At 41.0% G+C, this 24146-nt stretch overlaps 1 protein-coding gene across 2 annotated transcripts in view; it reads right to left on the bottom strand.

Moving 5' to 3' along the window:
• Window positions 1–1317: 1317 nt before the first annotated feature.
• The window catches only part of DAXX (death domain associated protein), a 63002-nt gene continuing 40173 nt past the window's right edge, over window positions 1318–24146 (bottom strand). For both annotated transcript variants that reach the window (XM_089657182.1, XM_089657181.1), the window contains exons 7-8: window positions 6356–6488; window positions 1318–1770 (exon numbers count right to left, since the gene is read on the bottom strand). In XM_089657182.1, the coding sequence (XP_089513308.1) occupies window positions 1717–1770; window positions 6356–6488 (187 nt within the window). In that variant the 3' untranslated portion in view covers window positions 1318–1716. The remainder of the gene's footprint in view (window positions 1771–6355; window positions 6489–24146) is intronic.

The following is a 24146-nucleotide window of genomic DNA, read 5'->3' as shown; positions in this document are numbered from 1 at the left end:
AAACTGATAGGTATTGAGGAAGTGAAATGAGGAAGTTACACACCTTCAGGCTTTCAAAGTGGTCATTGGATTTCAGGCTCTTGTATGTGGCTAGGCTCCCAAAAAGTCTCACACGTGTGGTATCCCCATACTCGGTAGAAGTAGCAGAATGTATTTTAGGGTGTAATTCCACATATACCCATGGCTTGTGCGAGAAAATTATGATTTAAAAGACAACTTTGTGTAAAAAAAAAAAAGTTGTCATTTACCAGAAAAAAAATAAATCTTCCATGGACTCAATATGCCTCTCAGCAGATAGCTTAGGGTGTCTACTTTCCGAAAAGGGGTCATTTGGGGTATTTGTACTATCCTGGTATTTTAGCACCTCAAGAAATGTGATGGGCAGTCAGAAAGTAAAAGCTATGTAAATTCCATTATCTATACCATAGTTTGTAGATGCTATAACTTTCATGCAAAGCAATCAATATACACTTCTTGGGATTTTTTTAACCAAAAACATGTAGCAGAATACATTTTGGCCTAAATTTATGACAAAATTTTAGTTTTTTTGGATATTTTTTATGACAGAAATGAGAAAATAGTTTAAAAAAAAAAAAAAATTTTTTCTAAAATGTTTTTGTTTATAGCGCCCAAAATAAAAAAGTGCACAGGTGATCAAATACCACCAAAATAAAGCTCTATTTGTGTGAAAAAAAGGACATAAATTTCATTTATGTACCGCATTGCATGACCGCGCAATCGTCAGTTAAACTAGTGCAGCACTGTGTAGCAAAAAAATGGTGTAAATTGCAGTATCTTTACCATAGTTTGTAGACGCTATAACTTTCACACAAAGCAATCAATATATTTTTTTTTACTAAAAACATGTAGTAGAATATATTTTTGCCTAAATTTATAACTAAGTTTACTATATATTTTTTATAGCCAAAAGTAAAAAATATTAGTTTTTTTTCAAAATTTTCAGTCTTTTTTTGTTTATAGCGTGAAAAATAAAAACCGCACAGGTGATCAAATACCACCGAAAGAAAGCTCTATTTGTTTGAAAAAAAGGACGTTAATTTTGTTTGGGCACTGCATGACCGCGCAATTATCAGTTGAATTAGTGCAGCGTCTAGTAGCAAAAAAGAAACCTGGTCAGGAAGGGGGGTAAATCCTCTAGAGGGCAAGTGGTTAAAAACATTTAATGCTGATGGAGAGAGTTTAGTTCCGCTTTAGTGTTCATATTCTAGGACCCTTTGATTAGGACGTGTGATCAGTACTTTCAGTAGATGTTCAGTTCTGTGTATCTTCCAAGCATAAAATACAGGAGCCAGAGAATAATAAAATGTACATTTATTTTCAAAGTTTTTTGATGTTTACATTTTTTTTTATTATAAAACAATAATTACCAGTGAGGGGCGATATTAAAAATACCCAGAGTAAAATAAAATACTCCAGGGTAAGACCCACTCACAGGAACACGTTATTTGACATTTGGCCTCTCCAGAAGATCTTATATTAACGCCCCAAAAGAAAGTCTGATCCACTGGATCCCCCCCCCCCCTCCCCTGAGGTTCTGTACCACACCCATATCTACCAGGAGTCGTCCTCTGAACTCCCCACCTACCAAAACATACCCTACATCCATATTATTAACACTCTCTGCTATTCCGCTAACGTCCATCAACTCAAAACATCACACATCCTGCTATGGTCCCCGATCTTCACAAACTGGATTCAGTCTGACAAAACGATCACCTCATCTGGGTCACACTGCGTGGCAGCATCAGTCTGGAGCAGAGAGGGAGAGGGAAGGGACAGGGAAAGGGAGGTGTGTGGGGAAGGGGGTGGGAGATTATGAAATAGAAAGGAAAAAAGTAGAACATTAGGTGAGCAAATGAGAATTTCAAATGTGTAGCAATTTCAGGTTCTATATATAGTTTCTATTTAATGGATTCATAACCAAATAAATAAGAAATACCAAAACCAAACACTTGAAATCTATCAGCATGAGGCAGGCTAAAGGGGGCAGCTCTCTCACGTTGTCCAGAACAGAAGATCCAAAGATCCAGACTGCTGGATGAAGAACTCACACCGGCACTCAGCTGTCCTGGGACCTGTGCACACTGCCTGTATCACAAGGAGTCTAAGCAGCTCTCAGTCCTCATCTGGGAGTACAGAATAATTAGGCCTATGTTGTGAGAACTGGATAAGAGGGGACAGCTGGAGCAGTTTATCAAGAGACACTAGGAGGGACATTATCAAGCAAACCCAATGTGTCTACTGGACAGGAGCAGCTCCATTTCCAAAGTCTGAGACAGGTATTTGCAACTTGGACACCTGTTTTCCTGGACAGCCAAGTGCGACAGTTTGCAAAATCCCGAGGCAGGTTTATGACTAATGTTAAAGTGATTGTAAAGGATCTTATATATATATATATATATATATATATATATACATACATATATATATATATATATATATATATATATACACACACACACACACACACATATATATACACACACATACATATATATATATACACACACACACACACACACACACACACACACACACACACATACATACATATACACACACACAGTAGTATCTCCCAGAAGTGAGTCCCCCCCCCTCACATTTTCATAAATATTTGATTCTATCTTTTCATGTGACAACACTGAAGAAATGACACTTTGCTACAATGTGACGTAGTCAGTGTACAGCTTGTATAACATGTAAATTTGCTGTCCCCTCAAAATAACTCAACACACAGCCATTAATGTCTAAACTGCTGGCAACAAAAGTGAGTCCACCCCTAAGTGACAAGGTCCAAATTGGGCCCAATTAGACATTTTCCCTCCCCGGTGTCATGTGACTCATAGGGTTACAAGGTCTCTGGTGTGAATGGGGAGCAGGTGTGTTACATTTGGTGTTATCGCTCTCACTCTCTCCTACTGGTCACTGGAAGTTCAACATGGCACCTCATGGCAAAGAACTCTGAGGATCTGAAAAAAAGAAATTATTGCTCTACATAAAGATGGCCTAGGCTATATGAAGATTGCCAAGACCCTGAAACTGAGCCGCAGCACGGTGGCGAAGACCATACAGCAGTTTACCAGGACAGGTTCCACTCAGAACAGGCCTCGCCATGGTCGACCAAAGAAGTTGAGTGCATATGCTCAGCGTTATATCCAGAGGTTGTCTTTGGGAAATAGATGTATGAGTGCTGCCAGCATTGCTGCAGAGGCTGAAGGGGTGGGGGGTCAGCCTGTCAGTGCTCAGACCATACACCACACACTGCATCAAATTGGTCTGCATGGCTGTCGTCCCAGAAGGAAGCCTCTTCTAAAGATGGTGCACAAGAAATCCTGAAAAAAGTTTGCTGAAGACAAGCAGACTAAGGACATGGATTACTGGAACCATGTCCTGTGGTCTGATGACACCAAGATAAACTGATTTGTTCAGATGGTGTCAAGCGTGTGTGGCGGCAACCATGTGAGGAGTACAAAGACGTGTGTCTTGCATACAGTCAAGCATGGTGGTGGGAGTGTCATGGTCTGAGGCTGCATGAGTGCTGCCGGCACTGGGGAGCTAGTTCATTGAGGGAACCATGAATGCCAACATGTACTGTGACATACTGAAGCAGAGCATGATCCCCTCCCTTCGGAGACTGGGCTGCAGGGCAGTATTCCAACATAACGACCCCAAACACACCTCCAAAATGACCACTGCCTTGCTAAAGAAGCTGAGGGTAAAGGTGATGGACTGGCCAAGCATGTCTCCAGACCTAAACCCTATTGATCATCTGTGGGGCATCCTCAAACAGAAGGTGGAGGAGCGGAAGGTTTCTATCATCCACCAGCTCCGTGATGTCGTCATGGAGGAGTGGAAGAGGACTCCAGTGGCAACCTGTGAAACTCTGGTGAACTCCATGCCCAAGAGGGTTAAGGCAGTGCTGGAAAATAATGGCGGCCACACAAAATATTGACACTTTGGGCCCAATTTGGACATTGTCACTCAGGGGTGGACTCACTTTTATTGCAAGCGGTTTAGACATTAGTGGCTGTGTGTTGAGTTGTTTTGAGGGGACAGCAAATTTACATGTTAAACAAGCTGTACACTCACTACGTCACATTGTAGCAAAGTTTCATTTCTTCAGTGTTGTCACATGAAAAGATAGAATCAAAGATTTACAAAAATATGAGGGGTGGACTCACTTCTGGGAGATACTGTGTGTGTGTGATATCTCTATCAAACATGTTATGCTTACCCGCTCTGTGGAATGGTTTTGCACAGAGCAGCACTGATCCTCCCCCTTCTGGGGTTCCTTGCCAGCACTCCTGGCTCCTCCCACCTTCTGAGTAACCCCCCCCCCAGCAAGCCACCTGCTAGGAGGGTACTTGTGTAGGGGTTGATTCCGAGCTGCACTGCGTGTATCTATTGGGCCCTACCTGCCACTTTGTTCTCACTGGATTTGATTGACAGCAGCAGGAGCCAGTGGCTCCCACTGCTCTCACCGAGTCCGCTTTGTGCTGCTTTCAGGCACATTGCTGGATCAAGATCGGACTCAGGTAAATATTCTGGGGAAGAAGAGGGGTGGGGTTAGGAGAGCTGCACCAAAAAGGTTTTTTTTTTTTTTTTTTACATAAAATGCATTAGGGTAACAAACCATCAGCCTTTACAACCACTTCAAGACAGATTTTTACTCTAAACAGTCACGTTAAATGCAGTGCAACCTTAGAGCAGCTGAGCGGCGAAGAATGTATGAATCAAACTGTAATCTTGTAGTAAATCCATCTCACTGGTCCAGTAGAGCATTGCCTTGCTGTGTGACAGAATTAATAAAGGTTCCCCTGGCAGGGTTGATTGCTCAGTCCACCGGAATGTTTGTTGTCAGCCCTCAACAACAATAAGGAGCTCCATGCATTTCTGGCAGATGAACAGGTATTCTTCTGCACTTGCAGGGCCTTTAACCTCCTCCCGCCTGCCATATAAGGTAATGACGGGCGCAAGGTGGTTCTCTCGTTCTGATAGGACGTCATATGATGTCCTCCCATTCTAACAGCACATGGGCGGCTCCAGGAGATCCGAAGATGTCGGCTCGGTCATGTGATCAGCTGTGTCCAATCATAGCTGATCACATGTAAATAGGGAAATGCCGGTTATCGGCATTTCTCTCCTCACGAATTGTCATGCTGACAGCTCAAGAGGAGAGCCGGTTATCGGCTTTACTCAGAAGGGACAGTGTGCCCTGAGGATTTGTGTAGTGCCAGCAGTGCCACCTGTCAGTGCCCATCAGTGACAGCTGTCAGTGCTCATCAATACCACCTGCAAATGCCCATCAGTGCCAAATATCAATGCCTACCAGTGCACATCAATGCCACATAGCAGTGCCCATCTGAGCTGCCTTTCAGTGTTACCTATCAGTGCCACCTATCAATGCCAGTCAGTGCTACCTATCAGTGCCAGTCAGTGCTGCCTATCAGTGCCATATATGAGTGCTGCCTTTCAGTGCCCATCAGTGATGCCTGTCAATGCCCATCAGTGCCACCTACCAGTGCCTCCTCATCAGTGCCACCTATCAGTGTAGCCTATCAGTGCCCATCACTGCAGCCTCATTAGCGCACATCAGTGAAGGGAAAAAAAAAAAAATCACTTATTTACAAAATTTTATAACAAAAACTAAGAAAAAACTTTTTTTTTCTAAATTTTCTGTGGTTTTTGGTTTGTTTAGCAAAAAATAAACCCAGAGGTGATTAAATACAACCAAAAGAAAGCTCTGTCTCAAAAACAAAAATACAAATTTCATATGGGTACAGTATTGCATGACCGCGCAATTGTCAAAGTGTGACAGCGCTGAAAGCTGAAAATTGGCCTGGGCAGGAAGGGGGTATAAGTGCCCTGTAGGCGAGGGGTTAAAGGATTAAAGTATAGGGAAATGTGTATGTATTACAGAGATGTACTGAATGTTTTTTTTGCCCAACGTACATCTTCTGAGATCTGTAAACTGGCTAAAAAAATCTGGAATAAATCTACCAGTGCAGTTGGCGGACTGGCAAGACTTCCAGGATTTCCCATATCCAGCATGAATCTAGCAGCAGCTTGATGATAGCAGAAAAATCTTCCTAGTGATCAGAGAAGAACACACATCCTCTCCTAGGCACACTAGCAAAAACTGTGGTGTGATGGTTGTAGGCGGGGTCATTTCATAGCCCAGTGCTTTTTTGTTGTTAGTGCCTTTCTCCTGTAGGTAGGAGTATAACCCAGCCTATGAATTCGACAAATTCCCATGTCCCTTAATGGCCGAAATAGAAACCTCTTATAAAGCAGTTAGTAATGTACTGTACATATCTGTGCCTTTACAGCTCACCTTTTGTCGGGACGGGGTCTTGTTCGGGGTCACCTGTGGGCTGCAGGTCACCATCAAGTCTAGTGTTATGTCGTGCTCATTGTCACTGCAAGGCTCGGAAGGGCTGGAGTAAGAAGTATATGTACTGCTTGTTCTGGAAAAAAAAAAAGAAGGATTTTAGACATCACTAAAAAGGAAAATTATACTGTAGAAATACATTGTGTGCCGGCTTCTTTTTTTATTTTTTCCTTATAAATATTTATTGGTTTTCAATCAGATATAATTAACAAACATTTTCTTCATTAAAAGATCATTATATTCCTCATAATTTATTTAATTCCCACAACCCTAATTCCCTCCTAAACCCCCCCCCCTCCCTCCCACGCCCATCCTCATATCAATATAAAATTTTATATGTGTGCCTGCTTCTAATACGCTGATGGCATTGTTTTTACAGTCTGTTATACACAACAGCAAAAAAAAAAAACAAAACAAAAAAAAAACCATACGGCAGTGCGAATTCAGGTCAGCAATGGCAGCCCCCATACTTTCTCATGACAGAGTCCCTTCACAACAGACCATGCAATACAATGCAAGATGGCGTATATCTCCAGGCTCCAACCCCTATTTAAAAATCTGACGTTAGTAGGTGCAAAATGTACCCCCTTTAACCACTTCCTTTCCGGACACTTTCACCCCCTTCCTGTCCAGGGCAATTTTCAGCTTTCAGCGCTGTCACACTTTGAATGACAATTGCGCGGTCATGCAATACTGTACCCATATGAATTTTTTACCATTTTTTTGAGACAGATAAAGCTTTATTTTGGTGGTATTTATTCACCGCTGGGATTTTTATTTTTTTTGCTATGTAAATGAAAACGTCCAAAAATTTGGAAAAAAGTGTTTTTTTTATAAAATTTTGCAAATAAATAATATTTCATCATAAATCTTGGCCAAAATTTATTCCGTTATTTTTTTTGTAAAAAAAAAAAATCCAAATTAGTTTATAACCAAAATTATAATTTTTAAACATTTTTTTTTACATTTTTATTTTTTAATATTATTTTTTTTTTTTTTTACATACTGTCTCCCTAGCAGTACAGTGTCACCATGGTGACACTGTACTAATAGTGGGGGGTGATGAAGATTTTTTTTTTTTTTGTTTTTACACCGATTGCTTTTACACCCATATAGGATGTAAAAGCAATCATTTCTCTTTCTCTCTGTCTGCATTCTTGCAGCCATTGAGAAGTACTGAGTGAGCTGTGATTGGTCACAGCTTGTCACCTGGTACAAGGCTGTTGTGAATAGCCCTGTACCATGTGACCTCTGTGATCATTCACAGATTTCACACGTAGTAAGCAATGATGTCACAAGTGACATCTTGCTTACTACTTTGCATGTGATCACTGATTGGCCAATCAGTTATCATATGATCGGGACCTCGTACAGAGGTCCCGTCCGACGATCGGTGTTTCACTGTGTCCGGAGGACACAGCGGGCAAAGGATCGCGGTGCTGAGCGCTCCCTGGGAGCTAGTTTATGAACGGCAACCCGCCCCTGCACTGCCACCGCCCTGCCGTTTATAAACAGCAGGCAGACGGCAAGTGGTTAAAAGAAAGATCTCAGTTCTGTGCCTGGAAAGTTAAGGCTCCATGCACACCAGTGGTTTTTTTCAAGCTCCTAGAAGCTAGTGTTATCCTATGTGCACACTGCTTTCGGCTAGTAGCGTTTTTCGAGCTTCAGCATCTAGGAACAGAAAAATAGTTTCTGTAGATTTTTTTGGGAGTGTTTTAAATAAAACACTCCCAAAAAAATCTACAGAATAAAAAAAATAAAACGCTAAAAGTTCCTAAAACGCTCCTAAGGGCTCGTGTGCACGGGGAGTTTGGAAAACTCTTCTGAACGATGGAAATGGACTGCTGGAAAACGTAGGTTAAAAAAACGTCAGTTTAGCCGTGTTTGCATACCGCGTTTAGAAGTGTTTTTAAAAGATAACCTCAGGAGACCTTCTAAAATCCCCAGAATGCACTGAAAAATAGTAAATTAGCTATTTCAGATATTTTGTGAGAAATAGAGCAGAAGCAGAGAGATCAGTATGTGTTGAGATGACCTGTCTTTTCTGGTTGTATTCACTATGGATCCCATCATGAGCACAATGCGGAACGTTCTACCATTGTTTCCTTCACGCGAAACCTGGAACTGACTGCGCTGGTGTACCGGGTGCATTCGAATACATAAAAACCGCTTTGCATGCATTTCTGATGATGAAAAAAGGATCTGGACATGGAACAGTTAAACGCTTCTAAACGTGGCTAACCGCGTTTGCAACGCCGGTAAAATCTACTCCTGAATGCAAGTTTGGTGCGTTCAAAAAAAATTACTGTAAACGGCGATGTGCACATGGACACAGGAAAAGATAAAGGAGAGTTCAGGGGCTGCTGAAAAAAAAAAACTGCTTAACTGCTCCTGAACGTCAGTTTAGGACCTGCAGAGTACATGGAGCCCTAACAGCTTTTTTTCTACACGTACTGTAAAAACAAGAATAAAATGCCAACACTCCTAAAAACCGCTATTACCAGCATTTTTACGGTAATTTTTTTTTTTTTAAAAGCTCAAAAAACGCTAGTGTGCATGGAGCCACAAGGACAACTTTACCTTTAATTAGTACCACAATCCCCTGAGGGCAGACTACCTGGTCACATAAGTACCTTACTTCCCCAGTCCAGCAGTGTTTGCCCCATACTACATTGTGCACCATGGCCACATCCATGTCTGAGTGTGCCAACCTCCACTAGACTGATGGAGGCTGTCCTGAATTCAGCAGCCCCATAGGAACATATAGGGCCATGGCGATCCTGCACAACATGAACTGGAGCCCACCACATGTGTTCTTTGTAAAGGCTCTGCAGCCCTTCCTGGCGTCCTACATTGCTGTATCAGGGAGGTAGGTGTGCATGTTACCAGATGGGCTGCATTTAGGTTGGTGGGGAAAGGTGAAAAGACAACGGCACCATAGGTGAAAAGTAAAAGGTAGTTGCGCACCCCCACGATTATTTTTTTCTCTAAGCTCAGCCTTGCCACTGCATGAATGCAAGCCAAGCCTATAAAAAAAAATAATGCTACCGACGTAACTGCCCTGGTGTCAATTATAGATAATTGATCTTAAAGCTGAATTGTAAGAAGATTTAAAAAAAAAAAAAAAAAAGGTACAGCCATCCTAAAGGAAAAAAGAAAGAAAGCTAACACACAGCGGCAAGTCTTTGCAAACGTTTAATTTCAAAGCGAACGCACAGCTCTGAACAGTCCTATTAGCATGACTGTATATTTACTTCGGAATGAACATTTGCAAGAACTTGTTGCTGTGTGGTGGCTTTCTTCTATTTTCCTTATGGACTATGGGGCAGAAAGGAGCGGAGACACAGCACTAGTATTTCCAAGACGCCAGAGTGGGAGAGGTGGAGCAGGTATAGGTTGTTCAGTGGAAACAGAAACAACACCTCCTGGCCTCAGGGACCCAGATCAAGGGTGGATGGATGGAAAGAAAACTTGTAGAAGCTCGTCCACCAATGGATCAAAGGTTGTGCAGCTCTAAACAAGGCTGGAGAAGCCCGACCAGTACTGCAAAGTAAAACAAAAAGAGAGCGCACCAACCTTGCGCATTACCTCAGTAAACTGTGATTTTATTAAAATGAGATATACAGGTGAAACTCGAAATATTAGAATATCATCCAAAAGTTCATTTATTTCAGTGCAGCAACTTACAAGGTGACACTAATATATGAGATAGACTCATTACATGCAAAGCAAGATAGTTCAAGCCGTGATTTGTCATAATTGTGATGATTATGGCTTACAGCTCATGAAAACCCCAAATCCACAATCTCAGAAAATGAGAATATTGTGAAAAGGTGCAATATTCTCGGCTCAAAGTGTCCCACTCTAATCAGATAATTAAGCCATAACACCTGCAAAGGGTTCCTGAGCCTTTTAATGGTCTCTCAGTCTGGTTCAGTAGGAATCACATTCATGGGAAAGACTGCTGACCTGACAGTTGTGCAGAAAACCATCATTGACACCCTCCATAAGGAGGGAAAGCCTCAAAAGGTAATTGCCAAAGAAGTTGGATGTTCCCAAAGTGCTGTATCAAAGCACATTAATAGAAAGTTATGCAGAAGGGAAAAGTGTGGAAGAAAAAGGTGCACAAGCAGCAGGGATGACCGCAGCCTGGAGAGGATTGTCAGGAAAAGGCCATTCAAAAGTGTTGAGGACTTTCAAAAGGAGTGGACTGAGGCTGGAGTCAGTGCATCAAGAGCCACCACACACAGACTGATACTGGACGTGGGCTTCAAATGTCGTATTCCTCTTGTCAAGCCGCTCCTGAACAACAAACAATGTCAGAAGCGTCTTACCTGGGCTAAAGAAAAACAGACCTGGTCTGTTGCTCAGTGGTCCAAAGTCCTCTTTTCTGATGAGAGCAACTTTTGCATTTCATTTGTAAACCAAGGACCCAGAGTATGGAGGAAGAATGGAGAGGCCCAAGGACCCCGAGTATGGAGGAAGAATGGAGAGGCACAAGGACCCCGAGTATGGAGGAAGAATGGAGAGGCCCGAGGCCCCCGAGTATGGAGCAAGAATGGAGAGGCCCAAGGACCCCGAGTATGGAGGAAGAATGGAGAGGCACACACTGCAAGATGCTTGAAGTCCAGTGTGAAGTTTCCACAGTCTGTGTTGATTTGGGGAGCCATGTCATCTGCTGGTGTTGGTCCACTGTGCTTCATTAAGTCCAGAGTCAACGCAGCCGTCTACCAGGAGATTTTGGAGCACTTCATGCTTCCTTCCACAGACGAGCTTTATGGGGATGCTGACTTCATTTTCCAGCAGGACTTGGCACCTGCCCACACTGCCAAAAGCACCAAAACCTGGTTCAATGACCGTGGGATTACTGTGCTTGATTGGCCAGCAAACTCGCCTGACCTGAACCCCATGGAGAATCTATGGGGCATTGCCAAGAGAAAGATGAGAGACATGAGACCGAACAATGCAGAAGAGCTGAAGGCCGCTATTGAAGCATCCTGGTCTTCCATAACACCTCAGCAGTGCCACAGGCTGATAGCTTCCATGCCACGCCGCATCGAGGCAGTAATTGCTGCAAAAGGGGCCCAAACCAAGTACTGAGTACATATGCATGCTTCTACTTTTCAGAGGTCCGATATTGTTCTATGTACAATCCTTGTTTTATTGATTGCATGTAATATTCTAATTTTCTGAGATTGTGGATTTGGGGTTTTCATGAGCTGTAAACCATAATCATCACAATGATGACAAATCACAGCTTGAACTATCTTGCTTTGCATGTAATGAGTCTATCTCATATATTAGTTTCATCTTTTAAGTTGCATTACTGAAATAAATGAACTTTTGCACGGTATTCTAATTTTTCGAGTTTCACCTGTATACTCACAAACAAAGAAGTAAAACAAGTGTACAGGATCCTCAAAGGAACATTGGAAGTGTAAAACCAGTGCGAGTCACATCACGATGACGCGTTTCGAAGGGGGTCCCTTCATCAGAGCTCTTAACCCCTTAGAAACGTGTCAGAGGAACCTCGAGAGTCTCCCCTCATGATGTGACTCGCACTGGTTTTACACTTCCAATGTTCCTTTGAGGATCCTTTACACTTGTTTTACTTCTTTGTTTGGGAGTATATATCTCATTTTAATAAAATCAATTTACTGAGGTAATGCGCAAGGTTGGTGCGCTCTTTTTGTTTTACTTTGCAGTATAGGTTGTGCAGTACTAGAAGTGCATGAGTCCTTTTATATGGGCTTTGTCAGCTGATTTAGCAGGGGATCTGCTCTGAACTGGTGCTGAACTGGATGGATATCGGGTTTTGGGACATATGTGTCAGTCTGCATTTTACCATCGGACGTCCACAAACCTGTGATGGCTCTATGGATAGCCTGATGTAAATGGACAGTGTTTTGGATCCTTTGCTCCTTGGCTGTGCAGTGATGGACGGGTGGAAACGGATACTGGAAGCTGTTTGCATAAATGGGAGGTGGATATCTGAATAGACAGACTTGAGAAAGAGACGTTACCGCAGTGAAATGCGTAGCCATGCCCCAGCGTCTGCCATCATTGCTGAGGATCCCACGTTGTCAAACTTTTGACAGTTCGGCTTACACTCTCCATGGTGGTTTAGTGTTCTGATTAGCTGGACATTTTTCCATGCCTGGGACTATAGAGTTGCATAACATGCGCTTTATTCTTCATATTCACGCAAGTGGATATTTACTCTCTTACTAATAAATTTGTTTTCTGCTGCACTTATAAGCACCCTCTTGTGTTCTTCTCCAAAAGTCTTATTTTCTTTCTCGGTCATTTAGGGACACAGGATTCAGACACATTTGGGGCATCCAGAGCAGTCCAACCAAGAGGTGGGCACCATGGCAAACATAAACAAACTGGGGACTGGCTGAAAGAGCTACATGAATCACCTTGCACCCCAAAGCTGGCATGAGAGGAGACCTGTTAAAACATAGAACTATGAGCTGGCAGCCTTGACGATCTGGGAAATGGTCAAAACCATGTTGAGAGGGTTGAAATGATTGGTGTCTCAGTACTACAGCCTCACCATATACAGGCAGTGCCCGAGTTAAGAACGACTCCTACTTACGAACAGAGGGAGAAACAAGTGAGAGGAATTCTACCCCTAGGACGGGAAATTCACTCCTGTAAGAGTTTAAATGGGAAAACTGTGTCTCCACTGAAGATTTACCACCAATACTTGTTTCCACAAAAAACCCAAAATTTTCTAAATCCAAATGTCACAAGAATAGAAAGTGAACTCTTCTGAACAGAACAACAGACTGCAAAACAAACACTGAAGTGAAGCAAAAAGAAAGAGCGCACCAACAAACAAGGATGTAAAACAAGCATTACAGATCCTCAAAGGAACTAAGGAGTGAAGAGCCAGTGTGAGTCACGTCACGAGGGTAGACCCTCAAAGTGAGGCTGACACGTTTCGAAGGTGGACCCTTCTTCATCAGAGCTAACTCCACAATGACACAATGAGTGCCCCCTACCATTTATACCATGGGACTAAGTGAGGGCCCTCCCAGGCCAGGAGGAGGGACATAGGTGTCATAGAAATATATATATATATATATATATATATATATCTATATATCTATCTATCTAAATATATAGATAGATATAAATAGATAGATATCTAAAAAAATATATATATATATATCTATCTAAAAAAAATAAAATATAAAAATAAAAATTATATATCTATCTAAATATATATATATATATATATATATATATATATATATACACACACACACATACATATACACACACACATATACACACACACACACATATACACACGCATACACACAACACAAATTCAACATATATATATTTATTTCTATGACACCTACGTCCCTCCTCCTGGCCTGGGACAGCCCTGCCCAGATGGCACCCTTTAAAATCATGGACAGTCTTGAGGCAACGCATTCTAAAATGGGGTGCCTCAAGACTGTCACTTTTAAAAGGGCACCCCATTCTAAAATGTGAAAAACTATTCGAATAGTTTTTATAGTACAGCAACATCCACACATGTAGGACACCCAACATTAGAGGTGATTTATTAACTAATAGGCTGGCTTGTCCACCTGCTGGCTTGTATACAAGTTCTGGGCAATTTTTAGACATTTTACCAAGGCACCCCTGAAGAAACCTCAAGGCACCATGGTTGAGAAAGGCTGCGCTAAGCAACATTACAGGTCAACCCCACCTCTTCCAGGCAGAGTCTAGAATTGTTACCCAGCCAAGGAGTCAAGTGATCTGAAAAGCTGCAAAGTGTTAGCTTCAGAACCTCCAAAGCAGCTAGTGAATGTTCTAGAAAATAAGATGCAAAAAATAAGAAAGGGGGGAAAAAAAAAATGAAAAAAGGTTTGTGTTTCTTAGAGCTGAGAGAAGATATCCATTCACCTAAAGACACTAGCAAAAAAACTGAGGCTTGGGGGAGTTGAAGGGCTTATGCTAGAGTTGTCCTTATGACCGTTTGCCTGTGTCCAATCACCTTCTGCTTAACACATGGTCCAAGTCTAAGATCCTGTGTCTTTTAATGTACAATTAAGAAAAATATAAAAAAAAATAAAAAATTACTAGTATAATGGAGAAACCTTTTTTTCCCCCTACTAAGACATTCACCCTCTTAGGACACTAGAGCCAACATCCTGGGAGTGTGATGGGTATACCAGCTGCTCACCAGGATGGATAAAAATCAATGATTTTAAAAAAAAAAAAAAAAAAAAAAAAAAAAAAAAAAAATCAGATTTTTTTAATTTAACCGTTTCAATACCGGGCAATTTTCCCCCTTCCTGCCCAGGCCAGTTTTCAGGTTTCAGCGCTCTCACACTTTGAATGACAATTGCGCGGTCATACAACATTGTACCCAAACTAAAATTTGATCATTTTCTTCACACAACTAGAGCTTTCTTTTGGTGGTATTTAATCACCACCGGGTTTTTATTTTTTGCTAAATTAACAAAAAAAGACCAAAAATTTTGAAAAAAAACCACATTTTTCTTTGTTTCTGTTATAAAAGTTTACAAATAAATAATTGTTCTTCATAAATTTAGGCCGAGATGTATTCTGCTACATGTCTTTGGTGAAAATAACCCAAATTAGGATGTATTTTTTAGTTTGTAGGAAAGTTATAGAGTTCACAAACTATGGTATAGATCTGAATATTGATCAATCCTGAAGTACTGACGGCCAATCTAATATCTTGAGGTCCAAGAATGTCAGAACAGTACAGATATCCCCCAAATGACCCCTTTTTGCAGCGTAGACAGTCCAGCGTACTTCATAAGAGGCATGGCGAGTTTTTTGAAGTTGTATTTTTTTGTCATAATTTTTCGGAAAATGAAAAAATTAAAAAAAAATATTTTCACTATTTTTTTTTTTACATACTGTCACCAGTGCAGTACAACGTCATCATATAACTGGCATGGCGGTGAACAGCGACACTGACTGGTGACAGTATGAAAAAAAAAAATATATATTTTTTTTTAATTTTTTTTTATTTTTTTAGTATATTTAATTTATTATTACATTTTTTTTTTTTTTTAAGATTTTTTTTCATATTTTACTATGACCAAAATAGTACAATGTTACCATGGTAACACTGTACTACTTTGGGGAAGTGATCAGTATTTTTTTTTTTTTTTTTTTTACACAATTTGCTTATAGCAAAGAATTACTTTGCTATAAGCAAGCATTTACCTGAATGAAATCGATTCATTCAGCTTTTTTTTTTTTTTTTTTGTGCTTAGCTGTGATTTGGTCACAGCTAATCACATGACATGTGCATGTGATTAGCTGTGACCATTCACAGCTAGGCACTAGTATACAATGGATGGCATCATGAATGAAGCCATCCATTGTATACAACTGTCATGTGACCTGCTGTGATTGGTCACAGCAGGTCACATGGTACCGGCAACGGGAGCCGGTACTCGGATCTGTCATCGGCCGTGTCCGAGGTGCACGGGCGGTGACAGATCGCACTGCTGCGTCGCTCTGCAACCGCGCATGTGCGGGAGCACGCCAAATGGCGTGCACCCGGAAAGCTGCAGCGCTTTTCAAGCCGCCAAACGGCCATTGGCCGGGCGGCTAATGGTTAAATCAAATTTTTTTTAAATAAAATGCTTTTTGAGGAAAATATATTACCATCCAAAGGTTATTCCATCATGAAATAAAGATTAGTTTTTTAATTATGTAGAATAAGGCTGTATAGGTTTCATTTTTTTGGTAAATAAATTCCATGAATCCATTCACAATGTCAGGCTCTTCCAGAGGTTTCTGTAAGATTATTGGGCAGTTTCTCTGCCTACAAGATATTATCACAGATGTTGGTTTACTTTTGCAGTTCTCAAAACTGAATGTGACTCAGCGGAGATCACATGCCTCTTCTTCACAGCAAAAATGTTATAACATGAACAGAGTTAAGAAAAAGACCTTCATCCTAACTTCTACAAACCTATGAATACAGAATCAACCCCTTCACTGCTAAGTTTCAAGAAGTTCGGTGAATAGAATAGAAATAATATTTTTCTGATTGTTTGGAGTGGAATAGATCTGCACAAGAAGAAAGTGAAACTAAGTGTGAGGGGGAAGGGGCTGACAGTCTAAGGTTCTTAAAATATATAGATTTTGTTTCGCCAAATTAGTTAACAAACATGGATGTTTAAGCCAATCACATATGCTGGAATGTTATTGTTTCAGTTGAATAAATCTATTTAAATTGTTATTATTAAGGTAATGATTATTTTTCTCCTTCCTAAGTACAACAGAAAAGTTGTCCAAATATGAATGATTAACCTATTAAACTGGGGATAAAAAAACTAATATGAAAAGTTGTTATTCTAAAAATCTTCATCTACTTGTATATTAAAGTTATACCAGCAAGAATTAGTCTTTATGTAGAAAACTAGGATTTACATCAAGCCTTACTGACTAGTGATTTAAATCAAATCCACCCTGTGGCTCACAGTTTTTTTTTTTTATGCCAGTGTCCAAATTCTCCAGTAGCTGGCAGGATAACCCATATATCTCTGATTCCTGTGTCCCTCAATGAATAATAGTTTTATTTATTAGAGTGCAGTCAGGTTTGAGGCATCGGCACTATCCCACAAGTCATATATATTGTATTTATGGGAATGCATCACTTGCAGTGCTGCAAAAGGAACAAGATCTGATTGGTTGTCAAAGTCAACAGTACCACTAAAGCTCAAGTTTGCAGAAACCTGCCCTAGTGTGTACAGACAGCAGGAGCACACTGCAAATATAAGCACTGCACAATTTTTCATAATCCATATCTAAAGCAACATAAAAAAGAAAATGGACCAAACTACATTACTACTTCACAAATACCTGTAACTACAGACCACATAAAGACAATGGCGTGTACAGCACAAAGCAAGGAGCAATGTGCAAGGCCCAGAAAATAATCTGAAATCATTGTTCACCCTGTTGTAAATGGATATCAAGTATGGCTGCCATGGATTACCCCCCCCCCCCCTTCAGCTCATTGCACTGCTTTTCAAAGCAACCCAGTCACTATGCAAAAGTGTTTAACTCCTTTGCTGCCAGAGCCATTTTGCATTTTGTGCACATTAAAAAGGTACATTTTGGGCCTGAAGTTTAGTTAAACCCCCATACATTTATTATTTTCTGAAAGGAGAGACCCTGAAGAATAAAATGGTGGCAGCTCCAATTTAAGTCACACAATATTAGCGAAACCGTTTATCAAACACATATTTTAACGTAAAAAATACACTAAAGTTAATTTTAGTGCACAAAAATGCAATATAACACACAATTTTTAGTAAACTAGAAAAGGGGAGGTCGTAAAGAGATACCAAACACATCAAACTAAAAAATTGCATGCTCCTGTGAGACGACATTACAGGGATACTAAAGCTTCAAATTTTTGGTAACTAAATAAACATGTCATACTTACCTGCTCTATATAATGGTTTTGCACAGAGCAGCCCCGATCCTCTTCTTCTGGGGTGCCCCTCTGGTGTTCTTAGCTCCTCCTCTTCGCCGCGTGCCACTATAGAAGGCCCCTTCCTATGGGGGCACACATGCGGGCTTGCTCTGGAGCCCTGCTGTGCTTACTGAGCCAACAGCTCCCACTGCTATCAATTTGCCCAGGGAGGAGGGCAGGGCGAGCATCTGGGCTAGTGCACATAGTTAATCTGGTTGAAAAAAGACAAGTCCATCCAGTAACCCCCCCCCCCAAAAAAAAAACGAAAACCACACAATCTAATAGATAACCTCCAAATACACAATCATATACCCACAGTTGATCCAGAGAAAGGCAAAGAAAACCCCAATAAAGCATAATCCAATTTGCTCCTGCTGGGGAGAAAAAATTCCTTCTGATCCCCCGAGAGGCAGCTGGATATTCCCTGGATCAACTTTACCTATCAATGATAGTATCCAGTTATATTCTGTTATATCAAGGAAAGAATCCAGGACTTTTTTTTAAAACAATCTACTTAGCTGGCCACAGCTAAGCTTCCACATTCTCACAGCTCTTACTGTGAAGAAACCTTTCTGTATTTGGAAATTAAATCTCCTTTCCTCCAGACGTAAAGCGCGCCCCCTTGTCCTCCGTGATGACCTCAGGGTGTATAACTCTACACCGAGTTCACTACGTGGACATCCACAATCGCTGGATGGAGATCGGGCTCAGGTGGGTATATGGGGGGAATGCCCTGACACAGAAGGTAAAAGTTAAAAAACCTTAAGGATTTAGAACCACTTTAAAAACTTTGGAACCCAATTTTCCATAGGCGACATGCTAGAAACCCTTACAGGTCATCGGTTTAGAATTAACCATAAACGGGGGCCCAAAAATTATTGCTCTCATTCCAGCATGCATGATGGTATGTAACATGTGCAGTGCAATCAGCATTTTTATACATGGGTGCTACGGTGCACATGTGGGTAGTGAAATGTTTTTCTGGGGGGGGGGGGGGGTTAAGTGCTTGGGGAGAAATTTAAACTGTACAATTTTTTCATCTTAGCTTTATTGCTTTCAAATTGGTGGAGCGAAGCCCGTTCCAGGGGTCCTTGGAATTGATTCAGTGACTGTATAGCCACTAGATCACTTCTATCTAAAAGCTGACAACAGTTACACACATCCCCAGCAGCCCAAAGTGTCATGACCAAAAACCCTCCCGGATGGATGGAGAATTCCAGGTATGGAGAATTCCAGGTATGGATATTTTATACATAGGGCAGCTGTTTAGCGTGGAACCTGGAAACAAGTGGAGATCACTGGGGTAGTGGCGTCTACTTCAGTGATTTCCAGCTTCTAGGGGCAATGGCCAGGTATGGTATATACAGTTACATTGGTCCAAGCTGGACCAATGTAACTATGTATAAAATATTCATATCTGAAATTTGTCTTTAAACCAAGCATTACCTTTGAGCGACTAGTGTACATACACTCTCTGCCTGCACTGACGAACACCATCCGATTATGAGAAATCTGCTGCTGAAATCCTTTGGGAGACGGATACTTCCAGGAGAGTCCTGGGACCCCCCGCAGCTCACTGGTTCTCCCTTCTGATCTACACCCATTACAGGATACAGCAGTGACATGGAGGTCTCCAGGAGGTACCAGAGGGATCTGCAGGGAACCCAGGAGACTGACATCGCCTGAAAAGTCACTTTTAAAGAGAACCTCAGCAGACGATTTTACGAGATTGCAGCAAAGGTTAGTATGTACACTTAGGCTACGTTCACACTAGCGTTGTGTGCAGGCGGCAGAGAGGCGTTTGGGAAGCGTTTTTCCCAAACACCTCTGCCAATTCTGCACATTACAGCACATGGTGCTGTTCTAACGGGAGCGTTTGCGTCACGGCAAAACGGACGCCTCTGGTCGAGTCAGGAAGCGTTGAAGCCTCCTATTCTAGTCTATGGTGCCGCTCCGCAAACGCCGATTGCGACGCGTTTGCGGAGCGGTAACACCACTCAAACTGCATTATAGGCCTTTGTGGGGTGTTATTAACGCTCGGCAAACGCCTAGCAACCTAAAGTTAAAAACTGCTCCGCAAACGCCGGACCAACGCTTGCCAAACGCTATAGGGGCGTTTGGCAAGCGTTGGTAAAACAGCCAAGTGTGAATGAGCCCTTACCTTTAAACATTTTTGAATAGTAACAGGGTCACATCAGATCAGAACTTTGTGGGAACCCTCCGCCAATTTCCTCACCAGGTGATTACACACAGTTTTATAAAACTTTGTTCTCGCATACAATAAATATAACCATTTAGAAATGTGAACGCAGCATCAATAGTTACTTTATAACAAAACATTAGAACTCCTAATTATAGAATATAAATCCACCTGAAATACATTACATGGACAAAAGTATGTTGACACCCCTCCAAATTATTGCGTTCAGGCATTTCCAGTAAAGGGTACAGCATACAAAGACACATTAGATACAGTAATTGTACATTTGTAACTGCGGAACAGTTTCAGGAAGACTTTTCCAGCATGACTGTGGCCCTGTATTTATAGCAGGGTGGATAAAAATCAATGATTTCTTTTTTAAAAAAAAAACCTAATTTTTTTTTATTTAAATCGGATTTTTAAATGCATTTTTTAAAAATAAAATGCTTTTTGAGGAAAATATATTACCATCCAAAGGTTATTCCATCATGAAATAAAGATTCGTTTTTTAATTATGTAGAATAAGGCTGTATATGTTTAATTGTTTGGTAAATAAATTCCATGAATCCATTCACAATGTCAGGCTCTTCCAGAGGTTTTTGTAAGATTATTGGGCAGTTTCTCTGCCTACAAGATATTATCACAGATGATCGGTTTACTTTTGCAGTTCTCAAAACTGAATTTGACTCAGCGGAGATCACATGCCTCTTCTTCACAGCAAAAATGTTATAACATGAACAGAGTTAAGAAAAAGACCTTCATCCTAACTTCTACAAACCTATGAATACAGAATCAGCCCCTTCACTGCTAAGTTTCAAGAAGTTCAGTGAATAGAATAGAAACAATATTTTTCTGATTGTTTGGAGTGGAATAGATCTGCACAAGAAGAAAGTGAAACTAAGTGTGAGGAGGAGGGGCTGACAGTCTAAGTTTCTTAAAATATATATATTTTGTTTAGCCAAATTAGTTACCAAACATGGATGTTTAAGCAAATCACATATGCTGGAATGTTATTGTTTCAGATGAATAAATCTATTTAAATTGTTATTATTAAGGTAATGATTATTTTTCTCCTTCCTAAATACAACAGAAAAGTTGTCCAAATATGAATGATTTACCTATTAAACTGGGGATAAAAAAACTAATATGAAAAGTTGTTATTCTAAAAATCTTCATCTACTTGTATATTAAAGTTATACCAGCAAGAATTAGTCTTTATGTAGAAAACTAGGATTTACATCAAGCCTTACTGACTAGTGATTTAAATCAAATCCACCCTGGTTCATAGCCAGCTCTATAAGGACATAGTTTGATGAGTTTATGGTGGGAGAACTGAAGTGATCAGAACAAGCCCAGACCTCAACCCTGCTACATACCTTTAGGATACAAAAAAAAACTGATTGGTATTCACATCATGAAAATTAAATATGTGGGTTCAGATTCATAGAAGGAAGATCTCTGCTAAACGGGAATTCAGGAGCACAAGGGACACATCTCACTGAAGGTAAGTAATATCCCTTGTGCTTATTTTTTCATTTTAAGTAGACTTCGGCTTTAACCACATGCTGTCTGGGGCACACACACACACACACACACACACACACACACACACACACACACACACACACACACACACACACACACACACACTAAAATCAGTATTTTTTTCTGCTAGAAAATTACTTAGAACCTCCAAACATTTTACAGGTAACAGGAACTCTTTCTGAAGACATCTTTGCTTTCAGGATCATTTATCAGAGATCAGACGTTCCTCCATCTCTGTGTGACACCAATGCAGCTGCTTACTGAGCCCGGCAACCACCGTAAGGCCCCTGGATCACTTTTACAAAACAGCCAGTCACAAGGGACACTGATGAAAGAGGAATTCCCTAGAAACATACATTTCTCCATATCAGCATCTCAGCACCCCAGGCGTGTGAAAAACTTCCCCACTAGCCAAACAAATCCGGTTCTTGAAGAAAAAAAAATATACTTTAAATGAAAGACCTAACATCACCCATTAAAAAAACATGGAGGAAAATTTAAGATCACCATGGATACTTTAATGCCACAGACCCCCTATACACAGATGATGCCACCGACCTGAGGAACACTATAAATGCGACCATTCTCTGCAAAGCTTCAGACACATCCACACAGAGGTGGCTACCCATCTGGGTGTAAACTCTGCTGACAGCAGGTCCCCCACCTACCTACCTCCTCCCTCCCTGCCCACCTATTCAGGTGCCCCTCAACCCTTTGCCACCTATGCAAGTACCTACCCCCCTTCCCTCAATTTGGGGAGCTTTAAAATGCATCTCAAGAAGAAAAAAAAAAAAAAAAAAAAGACTCGCCCTGTCCGACCTTCCACTAAACCCACATTGGTGACTTCTTTATTCACAGAGTTATGCTTTTTGTTTATATGTAATGACCCAAAATACCTGAATATATGCAAATTCCATTTACACACATTTGTACTTAACCACTTGCCCTCCTGAGGATCTACCCCCCTTCCTGACCAGGCCATTTTTTGCGTTCCAGTGCTGCATTATTTTGACAAATGCACAGTCATGCAACGCTGCGCCCAAATTAAATTTATGTCCTTTTTTCCCCCACAAATTGAGCTCTCTTTCAATGGTATTTGATCGCCTGTGCAATTATTTTTTGCGCTATAAAGAAAAGAAAAGAAAAAAAAAAAAAAGGCCGACAGTTTTGAGAACAAAATAATATTTTTGATTTTTGGTACTAAACATGCCCAGTAAAAAATTTAAAACAAAAATCAAATTTCATCATAAATTTAGGCCAAAAATGTATTCTGCTCCATGTCTTTGCTAAAAACAGGAAAAAAAAATCCCAAAACATATAAATTAATTGGTTTACGTGAAAGTTATAGCATTTACAAATGGCGGTATATACCAGGATTTTTTTTTTTGTAAATTTTTACTAGTAATGGCGGCGATCAGAAACTTATAGCGGGACTGCGGCGGGCATTCTGACACTGGGGGGGAACTGACTTGGTGTCACTGACATCCCCAATGACACCAATACAGTGATCAGTGCTAATAAAAAGCACTGACACTGTACTAATGGCACTGGGCAGGAAAAGGTTAACACATGGGGTGATTAAAGGGTTAACTGTGTGCCTTTTTACATACTGGGCTGTTTGTGTGCTTCACTGTAAGCACACTGCTTTGCATGGCTGTGCATAGGAGCTGACAGGGGAGAGAACTGTTATGTTTAGAAACCGTTCTCTCTCCCTGTCGGAGATGCTCGGCCATCGCCGGCCGAGAACTGGTGATTAACAGCCGAGGCCGCGAATGGCGGCCCTACCCGGAAATGCGAAATCACGTATATATACACACACATGATTTTGCGCACCCGTGCCGCCCTGTAGCAGTGCTTCTGCTATAGGGCAGACCGGAAGTAGTTAATGCTGCTGTATTATTTGTGAAAACAAAGAATTTCAAAAAAGAAATAGGAGAGGCAAAGGGCTTAAACAAAGTTTACAGACTTCCTCTGTCCAGTGTTCTCTGTGTAGCAACACCACTCCTTCCCATCAGCTGTGTTTATCGCCCATTATTCCTCAAAAACCTGAAGTAGAACTACTGTATAGGCAAAACATTTTTTTTTTTCATTTTGGATGGAGTAAAGGAGGGTTAAAACCCCCGTCGGATTATTTTCCGCCATCTGTGTCCCACAGAGAGGATTTCCCTTCACTTGCTGTCCCATAGCCAAAACAGCAAGGGAGAGGAAATCCCTGCAAATCAAGGGAAATCCTTGGGGACACTCAGGTCTCCAGAACTAGTGCCCCTATTGGAAAATTTCCTATTACTTCTCTAGGGACAGCCCAAAATTTTGGGCTTCTTTTAACTTTTGCTTTTGATAATAATGGAAAAAAAAAAAAAAAAAAAGACAAATAGAGAGGGTGAATCTGTCTAACGGGGGCACAGACAGCAATAAAAACGGACAGGGGTTCCACTCCCCTCTATTCAAAACAAAAGTGTTATAGTTATACTTTAACCCACCAAAAGTTCTTT

The sequence above is a fragment of the Staurois parvus genome, unplaced genomic scaffold, assembly GCF_062004578.1.
Source record: "Staurois parvus isolate SC_StPar_1 unplaced genomic scaffold, SC_StPar_1.0 ptg000973l, whole genome shotgun sequence".
NCBI lineage: Eukaryota > Metazoa > Chordata > Amphibia > Anura > Ranidae > Staurois > Staurois parvus.
Note: the sequence above shows the minus strand (reverse complement) of the source record. Positions and strands in the feature narration are given on the sequence as shown.